The following is a 23,198-nucleotide window of genomic DNA, read 5'->3' as shown; positions in this document are numbered from 1 at the left end:
ATTATAGGAGAAACTAATCTTTTGTCCATGTGTAATGACTTATGATCTCATTTCCGTTGGTTTTCAAATGTGGTTTTAGGTCAACGAGGTTGCGTATTTGGTCTGTTTCACTTCTTAGAAATTTTGGGAGGAAATGCAATGGAGTCCTGGCTGTGTGTTTAATTTATACACTGTTTCTGCTAGGACAAAAAGTTTCCTCTTCTTGAGTTTGGGATATTGCCATATATCCCTGTGAGCAAGCAGCAAGTGACTATGACTTTGATGGAAATACATTGTACAAATATTTCTGACTGCACACTTAACTAAGCACAGGCATCTTCCAGCATAGCTTGCTCTTACGTTCTCTGTTGGCCTAGAGGAATGGAGTACTGGGCGGACGCTGGGCTGGTTCAGCGAGGCAGACCTGGGATTTCTCACCGATGTGCTTACACCTTGGTAAAACGCCTGCGAGTTACACCGACTGGAAGTTCACTTCACCAGGTTTTCCAGTTTGTGGCTCTCTGGCTCCTCATCCCTTGGCTCACACTCAGAGGCCTGACTGCATTCTACACAATTTTCTCTTTTGTCTTATATTTCTTCTGGAATGAGGTAGAGGGGGAAGAGTAATTTTCCCCTGAGCCCAAAACAATAGGAGACATTTTTGCTTTTGATAAGTCTTTGAGGGAAGGTTTAATGCAGGGAACAGTGTGAAAACGTGTGACATTGCTGCTTGTGTATAGGTATATCTGTGATCCTGCTTTCTCATTACAGTAATGGCTTTATTCAGCCACGTTTACCTCCAGCAAGTGCTGTGTTCAGTGATATTTGGTTCAAAAAGAAACTTTAAAAAAAAAGTTTTGGGCACTTAAAAATAAGTTGAAAAGAAGACATGCCAACCAGTAACACAGTTGCCATCTTACCAGGTTCGTAGTAGATCTATGTGTATCAAGTGTGAACAACAGGCATTAATGATGATTGGTATTTAAAAGATAATGGTAATATCAAAATGTACTGGAAGGAGAGCATCGCTACCTTCTGAAATACAACCAGTTGCGTCTAGTGAGGGTTGGGGATGGGCATGGAGGCCCTGCTCTGACTCTGTGAATACGGGAATTCCTCTTGTGGTTTCTTGTTGTAACACTGTTGGCCGTTTGTGTATGTTATGGGGCAGATCTTGTGCAATACAGAGGAATATTGTTGCTACTCTATGAAGAAACGAAATAAGTTGCACCAGTTTAATGAGTCTTTTTCATAGTGTGGGTAGGTTGTGCTGGGATGATACAAATGTGATGTTTCCTCTTTCCCCCCTTTGTTAATAACTGTCTGCGAGAGCTCATGAGTGCTGATCTCAGGTGGTTTTGTGTGTAGTGATTTGATCTCCTGTCCATGTCTGGGTCATTTGTACTGTTTTTGCCTCCATGAATTCTTTGGTATCCTGCAAAGGGTGTGCGTGCACCAAAGTGTTTCCCCTAACAACTCTAGTGGATTCTGTCTTTCACTTAGCTGCCTGTTTCCCTAAGTCTAATGTATTAAAGAGTATTCCCATTGCGATAGATTTGCTTTAAGTTACCCATCAGATTCAAACCTTAGCTGCTCCCCCTCAAACCATGAAGGAAGCCTATGCATTGTGTTCTTTGTGCTGGCGCGTTCTGCCCTGCGCGGCGGGATGCCAAAGGATCGGGACCGTAAAGGAGGGGAGCTTGTCGGGTTCACTTCATTTGATTCGGTATGCCTGAGAAGAAGAGGGGTCAGGTGGTGCAAGACAAATGGCAGTACTCTCTGGGGAAGACTCCTGTGATGAAGTCAGCTTTACACCCTGGAGTCACTCCTGCTTTGCTCTGTCTTGCTTGGATAGTATTTGGGGAAGAAGGAGCCCAGGGGTGGGCAGAAAGGCTGTGGTGCAGCAGGGACAGCTGGTGCAGAAGCTGGGGCTTCTGGTACCTGGACACCTTTTTCTCTGGGATCTTGTGATGTCCCATGGCTAAGGCATCCCCTCTTCCCTCTCCAAGTGTTTGCAAATCCTTCTCTTCTCCCCTTCCCTCAGTGCTTCATGCGTCTGAGTCGGTGCCGGTTTAGACCTATGGGGTGATTTTGTCCATAGCGAGTCTATTTAATTAAATAATTAAAGAGATGACGTTCCCTGTCTGGGAAATGACTGCTGGAAACATGTTGGCCTAGTTTCACTCCAGGTTCTTTATGTGGTGATGTGCCTTTTTATCAACATCAGGGCAAAGGGGATCTAAATGATATTCTTTTGAATTCAGCTCAGTGCAGTGAGCTGCTTGCTGTCTGAGGAGGAAAATTGTGGTGTGAGACTATGCCAAGAAGTTTGCTTAGCTTTAAATTAAAAAAGCAAATTCAGATAATTGAGAAGGCTCATGTGAAATACCCTATTTTTTTTTTCCTCTCTCGGAGAGATGTAAGCGTAGTGCACCTTTAAAAGGAAGAATTAAAAATCAATTTATGAGGGGTTCATTTAAACATCACAAAGACACCTTGGCAACAGACTTTTTATAGAGCTTTGAAAGCGAATTTTGGCCTGCCTGAGCACTGATTTGCTGCTGCGTTTGGTGAACTCCTGAAAAGGATCTCGCTGTTCCATTGAACTGGAAGCAAATTATGTTACCAGGGAAACTGGCCGCTCCATGATTCCCAGGTGAAAGGATGTTTGATCTTTAAAATAATGGTGTAAAGGTTTATGTGAAAGACATTGTCCAGGTTTTAAAAATAACAGCTTGACATTTAGAAGGGCATAAAAGGAATATTTCTACAGTTTGGCTGATGGTTGACAAATAATAATAAAAACTGGGTCCCTTTGAAAAGGTGTTTGGATTTCTACCAATTCAGCTCTAGCTCTTTTAGCACAACAGTTTGGAAAAAACAGAGTGGGATGAAAAAGGGAAGTGTTGAGCAGACAAGGATGAGGGTTTTATTCTCCTAAGCTTATTGTAGCAAGATTTCTGTATTGCATTTCCAACTGGAACTTTATAAATGATGAATTCAAGATTAAGTTTAGAGTAAAAACTTAATGTGAGAGAGCAAAGAAAGCAGCCAAGTTCAAGGGAGTTGGAATGGAAGACTTAAATCTCCTATTTTCCTTGGTAAATATGACAGTTCTAATGAGTTCTGGAGAAAAACGTAAGTGAATAAATATACTATTACCACAGAAAAGATGTTAGTGTCCCCAGTGAGAGTTGCAGGGTAGAGAATTCAGAAGTGAGGGAATGGCAGAGGAATCAGTGGGAAGAAGTTTGGTAAAGTGACTTGTCTGGGATAACTCCAGCTCTGGAGCAGCGTCATGGATGGAGCCTGGTTTTCCCAGGGGCCAGGTAAGCTACCTCGAGCCTGAGACCTTCCTCTCCCTTTGACAAGTCGTTTTCACTGCCTCCCTTCCAGATCTGCTGCTAGCATGTTGTTTTTTAATCATGCAGAGTGTGTATGGGGGCTGGGGGAACCACTGACCTGCATGCTTAAGTGACCCGGCCCATGCCTGGAAGCCCACCTCTGCAAATCTTCAAAGGGACTGGTGCTCTCTTCAAAGTTATTGGGAGATTTCCCACTGGCTTAACAGGCAAGCCAAGCGTCACGGCCAGCGTATGACAGTCAGTCATTCAGCTGGTGGCAAAACTGGACTCTCTGTTGCCCTTGTTGCTTGGCTGTGCCCTTGCATGTTTTGAACTCAGTGCCACGGCCGCCGCCTCCTGCCTGGAGACCCAGGGCGGCCGTGGTGCCTGCCCAGCATTGCCGGTCAGCCGTGCCTGCTGCTGGCGTCCCGGAGGCTGGGGAGAGGCTGTGGGTCTGCAAAGAGCCCTGCTAAAAGCCATGTGGCCCCAGGAGTGGTCTTTCACCAGCACTTGCCCATCCTGCACCCCGTCTCCGTCTCCTGCAGTCGTCACGTAGCCCAGTGCACCAGATGCCCACTTCGGTCACCCAGTGCGTGGGGGAATCTTGTGTGGCAAGACTCAAATGCATCAAGGGGTCTTATGTCTGTGCAGCAAGGACTTTTTTCCCCTTTTGGGCTCTAAGTTGATATTATTTTGAAAATTCCGGTGTGGACTAGTCTACAGTGATCTGCCAGGCAGCAGTTTTATAAGTAAGATCACCAGAATGCCTTTTTTTGGGGGGGCGGAGGGACAAGGTGTGGTGTTAGGAACACCTGCAGAAAATTGCTTCAGGGAGCTGTTTACCTTGGAGAGGCAAGATCCTGCCGATCTGCAGATCACAGCTAGCTTGCGAGGTCCCACCGGCAGCGGGGCCAGAAGCTGTCCTCGTTTCTGAGCAGCAGGCTGTAAGCCCCTGCGAGCGCGGAGTGTACTCCCCTCCTGCCCCCATTTTTTGTCCACCTTTCCCACACACGCTCCTGTTTGAGCACTGTCAGTAGCTGGGTTCAGATGTGTGATTTTGACAGCCTTTCCATGCTCTTTTTGAGGAGCATTAGATATTATAAAAGCCAGAAAAAGAAATTTGCACTAATTAATAAATTGCTGGGAACAGCTCCAGTTTCACTGCCGACAGACCTTTTGCAGGCAGAGACAGTGGGGATTAATTTGCCCTGAACGCATGGGAAAAACAACCCTTTTTTCCACTGAAAATTAAAATCCGCATCCAAAATCTACATCCAAAGCAGCGGGTGCATGGACAGTGAAAACAGGATTTGCTCCCACAGGAAGTATCACAGGGCCAGAGGCCTTCCTTAAAACATGTTAAGCTTAAAAAAACCAAGCAGATCAGGCAAGTGTATTCTATGACTTTTTTGCAGTGGAGCATGGCTTTATAAGAAAGACTCTCCAAGATAAAATCCCCAGCTATTTGTATGTACAGTGGGTGTGTAATAGGTATATCATCTAGTATGCATTAGGATCAGTGCTGGGCTGCACACATTACTTTCATAATAAATGAATGGCAGTTTGCTCCTTTGTTAGGCAAATTTGTCAGCAGGATAATTGTTCAGGTAAAGAGGCAGTAATCACACAGGTGCGGGGCAGTCAGGAAAGCTACAGGTGAGCAGCAGTTTTTAAACAAACACCTTTGGAAGTGGCTTAGGCTGTTTTATCTCTTACTACTTTGGCTAGCATTCCTTTGGTGGTTGTCACATGTTTACCAGCCAGCAGCCTTCCTTGTTCTTTGGGGTGGTAAATCAACAAGTACGTACAGAAAAAGAGCAAGAGCACCACTCCTGGTTTCAGAGCTCAGGATTGTGCTTCTGTTCAGCTTTGCCCAGCTTGTGTGAACTCCGCAGAACCAGAGGATTTAGCAACCTGTCCCAGGATGAAAGCTTTGAAATGTGTTATTTGTGAGAAGCGTGTTCTTGGGAAATTTCATGGCTTGTTTGACTTGTTTTGCTGTTTTATGTAAGGTCAATTAGGTAAGTCTGGTGTTTTGAAGGATTTGTGGCTATTTCTTGGTGAGAAGGTAACTTTTGCCTTTTGTAACTTCTGTAACAAATCCTGTGTTATGAATGCTTGTTACTTTGGATTTGCATGTTTTATTGGCTTTCTTAAAGTGGGTAATACAAAGATCCTGGAGACTGCAAATAATGAAACAGAACTTAGCTGTTTCTTCCGTTTTCTGCTTTGATATTATGTTATTTCCTGCTGTCATTTAAGATTTTACTGTAAAGTAATAGCAAGACCATAATGCTAGACCCATCGTGTATAACAAGTGCAGAGCGTCTGCATTGCCATTAAGCAGAGGGCACATCTGATCACCGTACAAGGGAAGCCATGGATACTTACAGGCATGTGCAACTGAAGATGGTTAAGAAAAGGGCCTAAATATAGCATGATGGTTGTGGGAGAGAATAGCTGAAGAGATGAAAATAAAATAGTAAGTAGAGCCCATAACTTGATTCCCTGGGTCTGAAAACATCCAAGGAACATACTGCTCTTTATTTTTGTGGTCCTTTATGTCAAGTTTTGCAGAACGTGTGTGGAGATGTTTGTTCGCAGCAGCTAGACTGACGTTTCAGAACTGCAAAAGCCCTTGAAATATGTGGAATCTGTTTTAATGTGTCTTCATTGCATCTGCTGTGGCTAACGGTCTCCTTTTTTTGCCTCCCCCCTTCTCACTGTTCTTCTGGCTTTTAAGTGATGTGGCTCTCCATTTTAACCCTGAGAATGGTCCAGTGTCACAGTTTTTGCTTGAAAGAAACTGCTCGCAGATGCTTTTGAAACTTGTTAATGTAAATGAATCATCTGAGGCAGAGCTGTGGTCGCTTTCATCTGGAGGGGGCCGTTCTCACCGCTTTAATAGTGCTGGGATCCTGCTCTCTGCTTTTTCAAAGGAATTGTGGAGGCAGTCTTGCATCACCAGCATTTGTTTCTCTGAGTTCATTCCTGCTCCCCACTAGATCAGTGACAACTGTCCTTTTGATTTCCATGGCTCTCCACCCTTGCCCTGTAGAGAGAGATATTTTGGGCATGAGACCCCCAGGATCCATCTTTCATTCTTTTTGGCTCAGATGAGATTAAGCAAGACTGAAGAGAGCCGGTAATAGACAGAAGGCCTGATTTAAAACAGAATAAGGTGGGAAAGTAGGTATAGGCACCCAGTCATTTTCCCAACCATTAAAGCTAGCTTTGGTTCCCACTTCCTTATATCCCCGGGACTTCATTTTCTTTCCCCTGTCACAGTGTCCTTGGCTAGCTGAATGATGATCTCAGTCCCTGCCCTTCCCCTTGCAGCTCTGGCAGCAAGTTAGCTGGTTTGTTATGCTAATGTTATACTAATGCGGCTAGAGAAAAGCTCCCAGTGACATGGTAGAAGGCAGCAGTACTCGCTAAGCTCTTCACTGTCAAATAAGTGAATCTAGAAACCGCAGGCGTCTTCCCCCCAAGCATTTGTTTTAATGGCTTTCATTATTGTTAGAACATATTTTCCCAGGGCGTAGGTCAGTTGGTCGATACCAGCGGCCTAGAAACCTTCCACGATATGTTCTTTCTTTGAAAACACACCCTCTTTTATGAGCAGCTTTCTTCCGCTTCAGGATTCCTGTGTAAATGCCAAGCTTTCTAAACAGCAGTTCCTCCATCCTGTTCCTCAAGAGCCGTATCTTGCGGTCGGGAGCTAGCCCACGTCCCAGGGAGCTGCATGGGAGGCAGCTTCACTATGGAGATGCCCTTCGTACTGGTGCATAAATGACCTAAGGGTCCCTCACACTTTCCTGACAATTGTGGCAGCAAGCACCAAGTGTGGAATAAAATTCAGTGTAGGGCCTGTGGTTTCTAGGTTCAGAGAGCAATGGGTTAATGTCTTCTGAGGTACGATAAAGCATGCCCTGGAAGGGGAGGGAGAGCCCAAAAGCCCTGACTGGGCTGTGCTGTTTGGGCTGGGTTACAGACTCCCAAACTTCCTTTTGCAATGGTGCGGAAAGGTCATAGTCAGGGCCATGCTAGCCCCTTAGGTGAGGTAATGCTGAGGGATGTTAAGTGGTAATTGGTGGCTTTTTGCAGACATGAATCTCTTCTCCACCAACTCCTGTCTCAGCAGCAGAGTGTAGGAAATCCTCTCCCATCTGCTGTTCGGGCCTCTGCTTGCGGCCCCTTGGCTGTGCAAAAAGCAAGACTCATCGCCTGTCTTTGTGACTGTGCTTCAATTCAGGGGATGGAAACCTTTAGAGGAGTGGGAGAAAGGATGGTCTTGTTCCTATTTTAAAAAAGAAATCAATTGCTGATTGTGTTTTCAAGGCAAAATTAGCCACCAGTGATACACGATTGTCACCCTTCTCTCAGCAGATCGTCACTGCTGTTGTTACTTGGCTGTGTTCAATGGGTGCTCAAAAAGGGACGGAGCGCAGTGGGAAGGCTGCACTTAGAGCAAGTAGGGAGTGTGTGTTACCACTCTCGAAAATGTTTTTTTTCGTGCAGCGTGTGGATGGGTACACAAGACTAGAAGGGCCCCACTCTCGTGCTATGGCAGGCAATCCCTGTCGCATAATCCCATTCTGGGATGGCTGGTGCCTGGAAAGTGGGATGTGGAGCTCGCCTGCAGATTTCAGAGGACATCGTGGCCCCTTGTCACCCCCCTCCCCTCCTTATGTAACTATTGGGAGATGTCCATGGCCGACAGAGAGCTGACAAATAACAGGTCGAAGAAGGGCCAGGGCTGTATTTGGAGGATGCTCTGCTTTCTGTGGGCCCGTGGCCTGCTCTCCACAGATGGGAAATCGTCTAACTATTAAGAGATTTGGTCTGATTAGCTGAAATCTCCTGTTGGCAGCACATTTCCCATCCCTGGAGCAATGGAGATCAGACAGGTTGCCAAGGCAACACGCGCAGCCTTCAGCAAGAGGTTTACTGCTACATCGTCCTTGGTCAATTGATGGAGTAGGGTTTATTTAGGTCTTTGAAAAAAAGCTGCTGTCCAGCCTTTTACTGTGATGAGTCATTCTGCCTTGGGTCAAATCGGTGGAAATAAGAACAGGGTTTTGTGGATGAGAAAAATAACTATGTGAGAGCATAAAGATCCCAATCAGATTCTTCTCTGAAGATGAGAGAGCACTTCATTTTTGAGTGGAGACAACTTATTCTTTGTTAGCCCCCAAAATAAGAGAGAAGCAGCAACTGAGATCCTTCTTTCTTCTCCATCTTCATTTCATCTTTCTCCTTCCCTAACGTAAAATGTTTATTTTTGTTTACTAGAGGACTCTGTGCTCACTGTTGAATTCTTGGCCAATACCAGGGGATCCTTCCAGTTTGACTTTTCATCAGTGCTTTGCTTGCTGCTCTCCATTCCCTCCTCTGTTGCAGAAGCCTTGATAAATTTGGCTTATAAAATTTTTCATTTCATTACATTTTCTAGCCTTTTGCACCACCTGGGAGATGAAATGTTCAGCTTGTCACCACTGTGAACTCCACTGAGACAGTGCAGCAGGGCTGAGGTGCGTGTGAAGCAATGGTTTTGTGCTGAAAGTTGCTCCTGTCTGCCATTACCTGTTCATTGATCTGGACTTCACTGTACACTCAAAGTCCTGGAGTATGCTGGGACACATGCATTTCTCACTTTGACTGTTCTTTGGTTTTACAAGATAGTAGGGTTGGCCCAGTGGTGTGTAGAGCTTCCTCTGAAATTTTGGCAGGGACTTGGTGCAATGTTCCCGTACACACAGTCTAGGAGAGAAATGCCATCATGCTGAGTATAGGGCCTTGATTTGCTAAGTTAATAAAGGTTCCCTTAAGGTAGTTCTGAGGATGATAGAAAACATGCTACAAGGCTAACAAGACCACACCTGGTCAGTTGAAGATAGTATATAGGAGGCATCATCAGCATGCCCTTTTGGTTTCTCTTACGGTTGAGATAAATGTGGGTTGTGCTCAGCAGTAGATACCTTGCTGGTTCAGGAGGAAATCAGTGGGCAAGTGAGAATTATGAAGCAATCACTACATGATTTAATGTGCGGAGCCAGGCAGGCATTTTCTGAATGTACAGGTGCTCTGTTTTTTTCTTATGAGTGTGTTCTTCAGCTGGTATCATGTAACATGGGGAGAAGAGAAGGAATAAAAAAAATCACTAGGAATTATTTGTTGAGAGACAAATTCTGACCTTCTCTGTCATAAAAACCAACTTGTGCCCTTTGTAGACAGCAATTGCAGTTTGTGTATGTGAGAGAGAGAAATTAAAAAGGGTGGAGAAGCCTTTAAAAGTCTACATTAGCATCCTTGTTTATTTACCCTTTTTTGAGTGGATGCCAGTTGATAGATGTGTCACTGATGATGCACAGTTATCTTCTTTCCCTGTCTCAAAATACTGCATTAGTGATACCATGGCAACAAAGAAGTTGTCTTTAAAGGGGGGGGGGGGGAAGTGCGACTTCAGTGTTCAAGAAAGGTGGCAGACTGACAGCCCTAGTCTTTCCTTTCTACCCGTAAAGCAGTGGTGATGTCAGCTCTGACAAAATGTATCTGTCTATGAACTCTGTGTTGTACTATGACTGAAAACAAGCCTCGGACATGATCAAAGACAAACTTACTATGGTAAGAGCTAGCTGGGAATCTTCTGAGGAAACGGCTTCTTGTCAGACAACATAGTTCTGTTGGAATTACAAATTTTCTAAGAAATACCTCATCTTTAAAAACCTTTCCTAAACCCAAGTTTTGTCCTTATTCAGGACGGAATTCCTCACTGGGGAACAATATGGTGAAGGCAACAGAAACCAGCTGTCCTTTGCCGCAGCAGTAGGTGTCTGGAGATAAGTCAGTCAAAGGATACGCAGAAGGTGGAAGTTCAAGACTTGGCCCTGCTTGGTTCAGACTTAGTGTTTAAATACAGGTCTGTCATCTCTAACTGGAGAGCCTTAGGCAGCAGGAGATTGTCTTTTACGGATTAGCTTCTTTTTCTCATTTGATTTAATCCAGACTGTATAAATAGTCATCCCTACAGCAAAGGCTTTTTTTCTTGCTTTCCTACATCTTAGGTGAAAGCTTTGACCACCAAGTTAGTCTCCTCACTGCCCTGCCTTGTGGTTATTTATACAACAGAAAATCATTCCAGCAACCAAAATTGAGAATTTGAGCATAGCTCGGAGGTTGGGATGAGTATTGAGATAGAGAGGAAATGACAGGGCAAAGATTTAAGTTTTTTTTTTTTCTTAGAAGACAGAGTACTCACTGGGCATGTAGATTCAGTCTCTCTTTAGATAATTCTAGCTGGAGATAGTGTTACCAGTCCCAGTGGGTTGATGATGAGGACAGTTACCAAGACACTGAAATTCAGATCCCTGGAATGTTCTTCTCGTCCATCTCTGAGCTGCCTCGGGCTGTATGTGTTGGTGCCTCTGTGTGTCTTGTGTCATTCATTTATAATATTCTGAAAACCTTAGTTTTGTCCCAGTGCTGAACAGGAGATCTCAGAGATGCTTGTGGAATAGGAAAATGATTTTCTGCCCAGTTCTAATTTTTCTTTCCAGGTCTGGAGATGGACTGAGACTAACAGTTGTGAAGGCTAGCAGTTTTTGATTATCTCAGTTGTTGGCCCAACTCTGAGAAGGTCTGTTTTTTCTTTATCAAAATTTTGCATTTGGGGCAGAAGTGACAGGAAGAAAGGGGATGGAGCATCTTAGTGGAGCAGACCACAGAGAAAAGAGAGTTTAAGACTGCTTTTCCAGGGGAGGTAGGGAGTGCGACCACTGCTGTGCGCAGTGGGACTCACAGAAGGATTCAGGCTGCTCTGCCCAGCCTGAAATTGTCATGAATATTGGACTCGTGGAAATGTAAATGAGAGGAGGAATTATCTGGGTATTATGGTTGCTTTCGTCTCTGATTCTTGAGCACAGTAAGACTGTTTATTGCTAAAGGTTTGTGCCGTGCTTTTCCACCACTGTTTGCCTCAAGTTCCCGCAGCTGAAGTAGAGTTTTGGGGAAGGATTTGTACACGCGAGGGGCTGCTCAGGAGGATGGTTTTGGGGTCAGGGAGAGTTAAGTGCTCCCTGTGTCCCAGGGAGGGAGACTCGGTCTGTGTGCGCAGCTGGAAGTGGTGATAATCCCACGTTAGCTTGGAAGCATTGACGAGCTAGGCTGGGACCAGTGGTGACACAGACGGGCCGTGGGCTGGATGGTAACCTGAGGTTCCTCATGCTGCCCCTGTTAAACCTCTTCAGCTCTGACTTGGAGGGGACCTGTTTTGAATATGTGAATGGCAATTCAAGTGCTGTGCTGCTCAAATTCTCAGTCTCCCTGGCCCTGTTAACTTCAGTGAATTTTAAATACCTTGCTGAATCGCGGCCTTTTTCTGAGATTATTAATAAGATTGAAAATTAGTCTCTGAATCACCCTTTAGAGGCCTAGATTGTAACTTGAATCACTTCTGTTAGACAGAGTGAATACTCCCTTGTCCAATATGACACGCTTTTGTTTCCTTTTTTCCTTTGTATTTGTGGTGTGTGTGCTTATGTGCAGAGAAATGGGGTGAGAGCCAGTACTCTTCTAGATGCAGAACATCAGGCATAATAATTTGCAAATGCTTTGTATTTGCTGTTGACTTGAACTAGTGCTCCAGAGTTGTTTGAAAGATATCTAGCAAAACTAATACTTCATCTTTTCTAATTAGAAAATGCCTTTTGTTGAAGGCAGAATATTTCACAAAACTGTATCTGCCTGCTTAAAAACATTGTTAGGAGCATTGCTCAAGACTAGAGTGGAACTTCTACTGAAGGCATATCAGTGCCACCACAGAGTCATATATAGTGAAATATGCCCTCTGGAGACCCAATCTCAAGGAAAACCTTCTTGAACTTGGGGCTCTCACCCACTGGCTTGTGGCTCTCACAGCTAAGCTGCTGGCTGCTTTGAGGTCTCCCCTCCCAGTATTTGTTTTCTGGTGATTTATCTTTCAGCAGATACTTGGTAAGTCCAGACTGAGTCCTGAGAACGTGAGCCTGGGTCTGCCCTTTTTGATCAAGAACCCCAGTAAACAGGTTGAAAGCTTAGGCATACTAATGCTGGCTCTACTGCTGGTCTAGAAACTGGTTGTGTAGTGACCCAGGTTTGGCAAGAAAGTAGAGGGTGCTTTTGTGTAGTCTTATGGTTAGAGCACAGTGCTGGAAAAAGAAAAATGTGGGTTTATGGGGAACTTATCTCAGACCTTCCATTTCTTAGGTGAATTCCTTAACTTACTGCCATTACCTCCATGTCCTCTGATGTGCCTTCCCTTAAACCCGGTGTTGTCAGGAACTGTCAAGTGTCATCTGAGCATGTGTACTGGATTGTGTCTCTTAGAAGAATCAGGTTTGAAGGGAAGAAGTGCCAGTTCTGTGGCTTTCAAGCAACTCGAGGTGTCTGAGGAGATGCCTAGAGGCCCACATCTACCAATGTGCTGTCATTTGTAGGAAAGTGCAGTGGTTGTTCTACTACGGGGGCCTCAGTCTTGGGGTGAAAAGTAAGGTATTTGTAGACGCTGAGGTACCTGTGCAGATGGATGGGACTCTTCTACCTTGTTCTCTTGGGCCTGATTTCCACTATTTTCTGCCCCTCTGTGCCTTGGCTACCTTTCCGTGGAACTCTTCTGTTAGCATTTCCCTGCTTTACAGAGTTGCTGGGAGGATAAGCACATTGAAGACTGCAAGGTGTTTGAATACTGTGGTTTTGTAGATTGTAGAAGAAAGGGAAATGAAGTTGCTCTGCTGTCCCCGAGACCTTAGAAATTGCATGCCCACGTCATATGCCATAAGGGCAGCTTAAATCTTTAAAGGTGACCTACAAACACATCAATAACAACTATGAATGGACCCATTTTTCTACCCTTTGATCAATCAAATTTTGCAGTCAAATTTAATAGAAATACCATCAGGCTCAGTGTATCTTTTAGTTCTTCATATTCTTAAAAGGGCTGGAGAACTTCCTCATTCTTGCTGTCTGGTGTATAAATCAGCACATAAAAATAAAGCGTGTGAAACTGAGCCTGGTTGCAGGGCAAGTCCCCTGTCTTGGGTGGAAATTTCACCCTTCTGCTTAAGTGCTGAATCTAGTCTGATTGCATTTCTGATAATGTATTTGTGGATCACCTTGAGGAGAAGAGGAGGAGTTATACAACTGTTCCCTCACAGTGCTGTTAGGAAGGTCGGGCTTTGTCTCATTTGAAATAGATATCAGGAGAGAACTGCAATCCTGTGAAAACACACATTTATTTCTGAAGTGTTTGTGTACTCTGTGTGTGGTGCACATGAATAGAATTGCCACCTGTCCGATGCTGATAACGATGGTCCGGGGAGCAGTGGTCATGCGCTCCTCGTTCTGGCAGTTTGCTGTATGAAGAATCAGCTCCTACAACTCTGCCTTGATCTGGATTTGTGAAATGCTGCATGCAATGACTTGCGTTACCCTTTGTAGCACTTTCTGAGCTTGCATAGAGATGGATTTGTTAGGGGCTTTGCTATTACGGAAACACTTGCTATTACAGAAACACTGGCTGATGAAAAAAACCCTTTAGCCTTTTTCTGTCTTGCTCTCTCAGGAATTTCCTATTAGCTATCCTATCCCTTCAGGAATCCACATATGACACTATTTTCCTTTATGACCCTGACCTCAGCTTGTGGATGGGCAAGGTGACTCCATTCTAGATCCTGACACCCATGTGCTTTGGGCAAAGAATAAAGGAAGTGACAGAAACTGTCATTGTGTTCCCATTGCACCCAGCAAGAACTTGTACTTCCAGTGTGTCATCATTTGGCCCCACATATTTTCCCTTCAGTAGTTGCTGATTATTGCCAAGTGCAAGGCTTATTACAGGTGGCCTCCCATGCTTCGCCGCACTGTGACACTGTTGACAGGGATGACGGTATGTAGGTATGCAAGTAGGTGGAAACTTTCTAATACACCATAATATTAATAATAATAATACACACTACTTTTGCCTGCAGCTTTCGCTAGAACTTCTGCCCACGCATCAGCCTACTTGGTTCACAATGCTGTGTGCATGCTAGACAATTAGTGGTTGATAATGAAAAATGTCATGGGAACCAGCAGGAAAATCATAGCTTACTCCAAATATATAATGAAATGTAATTAGCACAGACAGTAAAACAGACAATTTATGTTTTTTTTGTAATTAAAAAGTATCAGTAAACATTCCTTTTGCAGGAAGCTTGATATCAAATGGAATTAAAAAGCTATTGTTTGGAATAGGATTTTGTCCAAAATTTAACCTTTGCAAAGCTGAATGGATTAAGATTTTCTAATTGTAGAATCTCCAAGTGAAACTACTGTGACACTTTATTTTCCTGGTCTGCCTGGAGGGGCCCAGCGTGCTAGTGGAGTTGCTGTGACACTTGTCACAAACCAAATACCCAAATGGATTCAATGAATATAATGGTGTGGCCGATGTTTTCCTTGTGCTCTTCCAGACAGTCTCTACTCTGCAGTCACCTTGTAGTGTGCAGGTGGTTTTGAGAGAGAGACTGAAGTGGGAATACCATGGTAATATCTTATGCTTTCTACATCCTCTATCAGATGTCTCCTGTTCATCTCCCATCCATCTCTGATCTCCCCTTTTCTACCTTGGGGCCTTTCAGATTGCATCTCTGTTTTTAAACAGTGTATGCAAAGGAGCACATGCAATTACACATGTCCTCAACCTGCTAGGAATGTAAATGTGGTTTCTCGGCTTGCACTCTCATCCGGGGTTACAGAATGTGTGGATCCAGTATGGCATTGCACAAAGGCGTCTATGGCATTAATTTCTTAGGTTAAAAATGAATAACTGAGTGAGAAAGAGTCCTGGTTAAATGGACTGTTCATGTCACGAAGCACATAGTAGCCAGCTCCTTCCCTGGCCTGGGGTATGCAAGGTTTGAACGAAGAGTTGAAGGTAAACGTCAAGAATCTCACACATGTGCCTCAACCACAGGCCACGCTGCTTCTCCTCTTCGTGCCCTCAGGCACGGTCTTGTCATCCTTGCAAGGCTGTGGTCACACAAAACCTCGGGGCTGACATTACTGCCTCCAGGACCAGAGCCGACTTCCCCTCTCGTTGCTTGCCTCGCTGCTCCTGCTTGCTCCTTTCTCTGGTGCCAGCTGCGCCATGAACAGGGCTGGGAACTGGGCTGAGTTAACACAACCTTTCTCTTTAGTTAGCTTTTTTCCCTTTGAACTGGATCAGTTTCCTGATCTGATCCCTGAAGGAAGGGATGACCCACAGCAGGATCCAAGGGAGAGCCCAACTTTTTATCTTGAGGTCTGTGCTGGTGTCTGCCAGTCACTGAAGTTGGGATCTCTGGTTTGAGAAGACTAGCCTGTTTGTGGCTGGAGGTTTTTCCTTTTACGTATGTGAGAAACTCAGATGTGCCCCAGAGATGCTGTAACACAAGCGATGTCTGTGCATTGCTGCTGCTGTACCTCCTCAGCACCCTTCCAGGCCCCAGACCAGAACGGAGCTCTGGCCTCAGTCAGTTTTCAAGTAGTTTCTCAGGCATAGTCTTAGCCTAGAATTTCCTGTTTGCAAAGAAAGCCGTTCAGTTAAGGGTTGAGAGGAGAGATGGCCCATGTGGTCAGGACCGTATGCAGGTGCAGTGTGTTTGCTCCCTGCTGACGGAGGCGCAGCGACCCAGCGTGGCTCCCATCACCGAGGGATATGCAATTCCAGCAGAAGCCAGGTGCACAGATTGTAACGTTTCTACCCACGTACGTGAGACAGCGTTCAGGTGCAAACTCACAGCCCTCCCTCTGAGACGCTGCGGCACAAACCTGTAGTATCTAGCATGGATAATGTGGGGGAGAGAAGAGGAAACTTCTGCTTAAAGTCGTGGGACAGGATCCAGCTGCTTCCTTGCAGTCCAACAGACCCCCCCCCACCCCCCCTTAGGAGGTGGGCTCTGTGCTTTGCTGCAGGACCAATCTGTGCACATAGGTAGAACATCTTGCGTGAACTGTGGTGGTCCTGCTGCAGGGGCACCTTTCCTTTTTCCATGGTGCCTATTGTGAAGGGCGGGATGGTGCAGGGATCTTATCCCAGGTGATAGAGGGCTGATAACCTTTGCTGTTCAGGATGTATGGCGATGGGTCCACGCCATCCCTTCTCCTCTATGCTCTCAAAATGGAGCAATGGGCAGTAATGCTCTCATGCCAGTCTGAGATCCTCTAGTTTGAGTGGGTAGTAGCTCATAATAGGTCTCCACGCTTTCCCTCAGGATGCCTGGTCTCTCACGGATTGATTCTTTAGCTGCTTTTTCCTCTGGTGTTCTGCAAGGTACTGTGCACACCTGGTGGAAAATGGGTATTTTGGGGGTTTCTGTGGCAGGGGGGTCTTGTAGCACATCAGAGCATGTGTAGGCCAGTCAGTGTTTAAAAATATTGGTGGCTTGCTTGTGTCATCTCTGAGAAGGGGAAATCTGTGGACATTGACATCTCCTTGGCCTCAGAGCTTAGTTTTATAACAGGGCTTAATAAATAATAAGTCGTCCTTGCAACCCCTCTACGTCATGCCCTCTGCAATGAAATCACTCACGCTGACAGTAATGTTTTGAAGGCTCAGTTTGCTCCATACCTGCTCAAAACCTGCAGATTTTAAACTAACCCCTCCCCCCCCACACACACTCTCTCGTATGCAGATATGTGGAGATCCAAGGAATTTATATGTGGGATAGAGACCAAATCTTTCTTCCTGCCTATGCTATGCTCAGGAAAGGAAGGAGTCAGTGATGGGACCCAGCCAAGCTGTCTCATATATTCTGGGATTATGCCTTCTTTGATTTATACTTGCCGCCTTTGATTTATTTTTGGCTCTAGCAGCCCCTTATTGGTGATTTCAGCAGCTGAAAATAGCTAGAGCGAATGTGGCTCCAGCCACTCTCACATCCCCAGCCCTGCTCCCTGGGTTGAGGTGTGAAGGAGGAGATAGGACTGGTACCTGCTTGCCAAATCATCCAGGGAAGCCATGGCACCAAGTGCCAGTCCTGACAGCGAGACCCGCTCTCCTCACAGTCCCCTTTCGGTGCTGGTGTGGCACAAGAGGGACGTAGAAGCAGTCGCCAGAGAAGGAAAATGTAGACTTCATCTTGTTGTTGTTTAAGCTGCCGTAATTCAGAGCACTTTACTCTTATTTCTTCAGGCTACAGTGAGCAAGGTCCGAGCCAGCTCCAGAGTTTGTGTAACCCATACTCCTCTGGATTCGGTCCCAAACGCTTGTGTGTTTCGCATGTGGGCTGCTCCTGTGCATTTGTGATTTTTGTTTCCAATCGAGCCACGTTGGCCTATATTACCTGTGTGGGTTTTTTTTTTTTTTTTTTTTTTTTAATTCCCTGCATCATGATCCTAGCTTGTGCTATCAGGGTTGTAAGTGGAGACAGTTCAGCTCTTCTAGACTGAGTCTTTCGCTGAGTCAAGTCTTGTAAACTCCCAGTGGGATGTGTCACAGGCAGGGCTGGCTCTGTTTACATACTTTCCTCCTGCTTATCTCATCTGTGAGCTGTAGCTTTGCAAGCCGTCGTCATTCCTGGTGTGCCCCTGATGTTCCACTCTTATGGGGTCTTTGACTTGAACTGGACAGCTGAACTTCACCCCTTCCTGGTGAAGTAATTACCACAATAACAAGCCAAATTTTTTTTGCAGATGACACTTACAGTTTTTGACGCTTGTGCCCTTGCTGTTTGCACCCAATGATCTATGTAGTGTTTGTCCCTTGTTTTGGCATTTTGATAAGTGTGAGAGAGGTGAAATGGCTTTAAAAGCTTTTCTGCTGGCGCCTGTGGTTTGTTGCAGACCCAGTGGTACAGGCAGCATGTGATAAATGGAAATAAGACTATTCCTGTAGAATTTGGCACAGTGATGTTGACTTACAGGATTAGGTTGTCAGCTGGTGCAGATCCACTGTGTCTAGTTACATGTGGCCAAACCTAAAGGAACTAAACTGAATTACCTCGGTTGGAGACTGGTTCTTTGCAACCAAGAGTGGTAATTATGTAGTACAGTAATTTACCCCTTACTTAAGGGTAAAGTAACAGTTTAACGAGGTTCATAGGCTAGACATTAACCTGGTTCTTAGTAAATGTGATGAAGTTTTCTGAGTATCAGAGCTGTAGTCTGATGATTTTAGAGAAAATATGCAAGTTTCCCAAAAGGTATTGAACCCTTCACTCCCTTCAGCGAGTCCTCACCTCAGCCACCCCGTGAGAATTTACTGCAGGCTGTGTAGAAGTGGTTCATGACAAACTGCCCTATCTTGGCTGAGTCCTTTTTGCCAAATTGTGAGTGCCTCTCCTGAAGCCAGTGGATTTTTCACTGTTATGAAGGCTTGTAAGAGTTAGTAAGAGCCTCTGTGTTGATGGAGTTCCTCAGAACAGAAACGTGTGACAGAAATGAAGACCTTGATCAGAATCAGGTTTGGTCGGTAATGTACCCTCTGGTTGATATCCTCCGTAGATTGGCCCAATATGAATGTTGCATCCATTTAACACAAGTCCAAGTTCTGCTGAATTTCATTTCTAGTTCTTCTGGGGAGAGGAAGAGAAAGCAGGGCCACAGATACAGATGTCATTAAACCATGTCTTTCTCTGAGGCAGTTCTTCCCGGTTGCACTGATATTTTTCTTTCCGAATTTTTGTTGTAGTTACTCCAGAGGCTATTGGGTTTTTGTCTGCTGTTGGAGTCTTCATTATCCTCCTTGCAGTCCTCTTTCTCTTCATCAACAAGAAGCTCTGTTTTGAAAAGATAGGTGGGCTCCTGTGCCTGGAGGAACAATGGAGACGAAAACACTACAAGGAAAAGTCTAGAGATCACGAGGGCCTTGGTAAGTATCACAGTATTGCACCTCCTCTGATGTACAGAATCTTCTTGAGGCTTTGTTTACTGCAAGGATAGAGCTATGTGTTGGCTAGGGTTATTTGTGGGGAAAACAGTAGGGTTTTGGATAGACTATAGTAACCTCCAAAACTGGATCAAATAGATAAGCAAGTTCTTACCAGGCTCCCGTTTTCTTTGTTGTCTGGAGTAATCTCTTGAGAAATGGGGAGCAACACTGGGAGAAAGCACACTCCTTGCTCTCTCTGTCTGTTATGGGAGTATTTTGTTAATCCAGTGAAAATGTGAGCAATTCTGAGTAACGGCACTGCCTTTCTGTCACTGAAGGATATGTCTGTCTTTGTTCTCTTGCAGTAGCTGTTACAGGCTCTTTCATGTGTTAGTTCTAGTCTGGAAACATTATATTTTGGGTAAACCCATGAGTCCTGGAGTCAAAAGAACAGTGAGAGAGTTCATCAGGGAATTTTGCTATGTCACAAAAATAGTGTTTTAATGCTTGTCAGCCATCAAAAATTCATCCATTTTGGTAATGGTGGTAAGTGAGAATTTGGTAGTTTCATCATGCATTTGTTTGTAAATATGCATGTCATAAGTATAATCATCCAAATAATCAGCCAGTTAGTTGCCTCAGAAACCTCCCAATAAAAAGGTCTGCTTCTTTTTAGTGGTTCAGTCTTAAAGCTAATTGTAAAAGGGCACTGTCACAAAGCCTGGACCTCCTGGAGGCTTTTTGATGCACATTTTGCCTTGTTCACCGAGTTCAGCATGGCTATTGGAAAGTTCACAATCTGGCCATACCCCAGCAGTCCAGGACTTGGGAACGAGCGAAGGCTTGGATGCTGCGTGCCATAGGAGGTCAGTCAGACTGAACTTCTTGCTAAATGCTTTAGTAAGCCACGACCAGGCTGATGGCACTAAGAAGTTGAAAATGCGGATGGCACTAAAGATTTTCCCCTCCCTTTTAAAAGTCCTAAATTAAATGTTTCTAAGCAAAGATTATTGTTTTTTCACTAAATTTCCTTCATCATTATTATTTTTTAAGTCTTCCTTCCCTTCTCTGTCCCTCCCATGAAGTAGTATAAGACTGTGGCTTTTATTTCAGTTTTTAAGATGACACATCTCCCAGGAATGTGTGGGTGTTGACATTCTATGGAGCTGTCACAGGCTATCATGTAAACATGCATTTGCAGTGCCTTTTAAAATGTGAATTATTAATAAACAGAGTGGCTTGCTTTTTTTGTTATTTTGTTCCTTCCAAATTTTGAAGGACAAAAAACTGCTTCCCAGCTGATATACTCGATGGCAATTTTCATTTCAGAGTAAATTTTATGTGTCTGAGTAATAAACCTTTGAAAACATGGGTTTATAATGGAAACACTAATTCAACTTTAACTACAGCTGTGCCGTACAAGCAAAATACCAAACACATTAATGAGGTGCTAAATCTGATACGGTAGAGGAATGTGCTGTAATCATTAATTAAAACGGAGACTTAAAACTGGAGACTGTTTTTTCCGTTCAAACAAAATCAGATTGGTGAGTTGGAGCTAAGAGCTATTTAAAAATATCAAGTCTCTATATTTAGGCTAAATTTTGCCATAGCTTTTCAATGCTTGTAAGGCCAATATAGAATATGTGTGTAGGAAATGCTAATGCTTGCAGAGGACAGCAGCATGAGAGAGTAGATGAAACTCAGGGCGAAGACAGCATGTCATCTGGCAAATATAGAAACCTGGAACCTGAACTGTGGCTGGGAAGTCAGGAAAGCCTGTTTCCAGGCTAGCAGTTGCAGTTTGTGATAGTGGCAGCCTGTTTGATTGCCATAATTGCCTAATGAGGTTGTCCTCCCAAGGGCAATGTTGACAAGCAAGAATTTTGTCTCATAATCCAGAATCTGGCTTTTGCTGGGTAGAAAAGAGCAGGATGGGAGAGTGTTTATAGCATGTAACGTATTTGATAAGGTTCACTTTTTTGGTCTCAGCTTCTTTGTTCTGATGAGCGGTGTTTATTGCAAGGAGGTCCTGATTCTACAGTAGGATAAACCTGAATTTGCAACAGCAAATACAAATTAAGACTATAGCCTGAGAAGGTGCATCTGGATTTGATGCATGAACTGTTTTTCTCCTATCCTTGGATCTAGTTGAGCATTGACTTACATATCAATAGAGAGAGAGCTATTATAGGAACATAAGTAATCCTGTCTGCTTTGCACTTTGCAGGTGCACAGGGTGGCATTCAGTAAGTGTGCTGTAAAGTGTCAGGTATCTGTGCAAAGTCTTTTTTGTTGTCTTTGCCTTACTATATACAGTCTGACTTTGGAATGGACGGTGTGACAGAACAAAATAGATGTTTCTATCATCATGGCTCTAGGATACACCTGGTCGTCTGGTTCCGAATTTGATTATAGTTGCATAGTTTGTGTCCTTATGAAAGGAACATGATAAGGGAAAGATCTTTGTGAAAATGAAGAATTAATTGAGAAGCTTTCAGGAGACTCCAGGACAAAGCCTCTTAATTACTGGGACGCAATGGCTAATGTTTCTGATACTTGAGGTTTCTGTGGTTTGTATTCTTGACTGCCTCATTGACCTTAGGGATGAGCCCATGTCTTGAGCTTGGATGTGCTGCTACTGATTGCTTCTCACTCAGCTGCAGGAATCCATTCACTGCAAGAGCTGGAGCTCATCTGGACATAGTCAGTCTTAGTCTATTTGGGATAGATTTAGCACTGCTAGAGAGAGCTTAGAGCAGGCTGCAAAGCTTGACAAAGAAGCTGGTAAATACTTTGCCAAGAGTAGGGTAGCACAGAGTTAACTTCATACATATCAAGCTTGCTTGGTCATGCTTGCAGCATGTGCAGAAGAGAAGTGACAGCAGCATGGAGGAGTCCTGAGATGACTGGAGCAACCTAGAGCCTCAATGTAGTTCATGTGCACAATTCCTTAGTAAGAGAAAGATTAAACACCACATTTTTCTCTTGGTCATATTAGAGTCCACTGGAGTGGTTCCTCACAGAGTTGGTGATCTTTCAGGTGGACAGGGAGGGGAATTTCCCCTTGGATCATCTCCCAGTGCAAGGAAGGGGGGCTTCCCTCAAAGGCCTGACAGATGTCACTGGAGTCTCATGTGAGACCTCTTTGGATGCTGTGATGGTTTGGCGTCCCTTCCTGAAGTGTGAATTTCATGATCAAGAGGTGGTGATAGTGTTCTTACTTATGGTATTTGTAGTTTTGCTGAGCCCTTTGTTTCAAAAGTTCATGTCTGAAATGAACTTGTTTACAGAAACATGTGACAACACTGGGCAAACCCTTGTTTAAGGAGCTGCGCTTCAGTGCTGTGATTCAGAAAAGAAAACCACACACTTTGTTCTATACCTTAATCTTTTTTCCCCTGGGCCTTAGGTCATATCATTATAAAGAAAAAAAAATGGTTTCTGACTCTGCTTCATACAAAAAGATTCCAGTTGTACCTTGCCTTGAACATTTGCCATGACGATACGTGAAATCAGCTTAAACATCATGAGATTTGAAGAAACATTTTTCCATTTTTCTCTTCTGTCTTATCAACCTTGAGAATTCTTTTAGTTCATGTTCTCAAGCTGTTCTACACAACCACTGTTCTAGCCTCCAGGGCTAGCAGTGTACTTAAAATAAATAAATGGAGATGCACTTCTTACATAAAGCACTCATCTCTTGTAGCTGAGGCTGTAGGGAAAGCATCAACACCTATAAAATTCAACAAAGCCAAGAATGCTAGCAGCACTGCCTGGATGTTGCCCTTTCTTTGCAGTATAGCCTTCTGGGCCAAGCCAGGCACTGGGAACCTGTCATATGCAGAGTCTGAGACCATCATATGTTAGCAGTAGGCTTAGTTTGATGTTTGTTCAGGCACAAGGTAGAGAAAAGACAAGTAATGGGGGTGCAGTGTGACAGTAACAATCTGGTATGTATGGTAAACTGGCTTCCTCCAACAGCATGGTAAGTCAGAAAGACAAGA

The 23,198-nt window shown here is 44.3% G+C and overlaps 1 protein-coding gene across 1 annotated transcript in view; it reads left to right on the top strand.

Annotated features, from left to right (window-relative positions):
- SYT16 (synaptotagmin 16) overlaps positions 1-23,198 on the top strand; it is a 112,424-nt gene that overhangs the window by 43,245 nt on the left and 45,981 nt on the right. The window contains exon 2 of the mRNA XM_067295089.1: positions 19,012-19,191. Within this exon, the coding sequence (XP_067151190.1) occupies positions 19,012-19,191 (180 nt within the window). The remainder of the gene's footprint in view (positions 1-19,011; positions 19,192-23,198) is intronic.

Source organism: Apteryx mantelli, chromosome 4, assembly GCF_036417845.1.
Source record: "Apteryx mantelli isolate bAptMan1 chromosome 4, bAptMan1.hap1, whole genome shotgun sequence".
In the NCBI taxonomy this organism is placed as follows: domain Eukaryota; kingdom Metazoa; phylum Chordata; class Aves; order Apterygiformes; family Apterygidae; genus Apteryx; species Apteryx mantelli.
The sequence above is the reverse complement of the archived record's forward strand: the minus strand, read 5'-3'. Positions and strand labels throughout refer to the sequence as shown.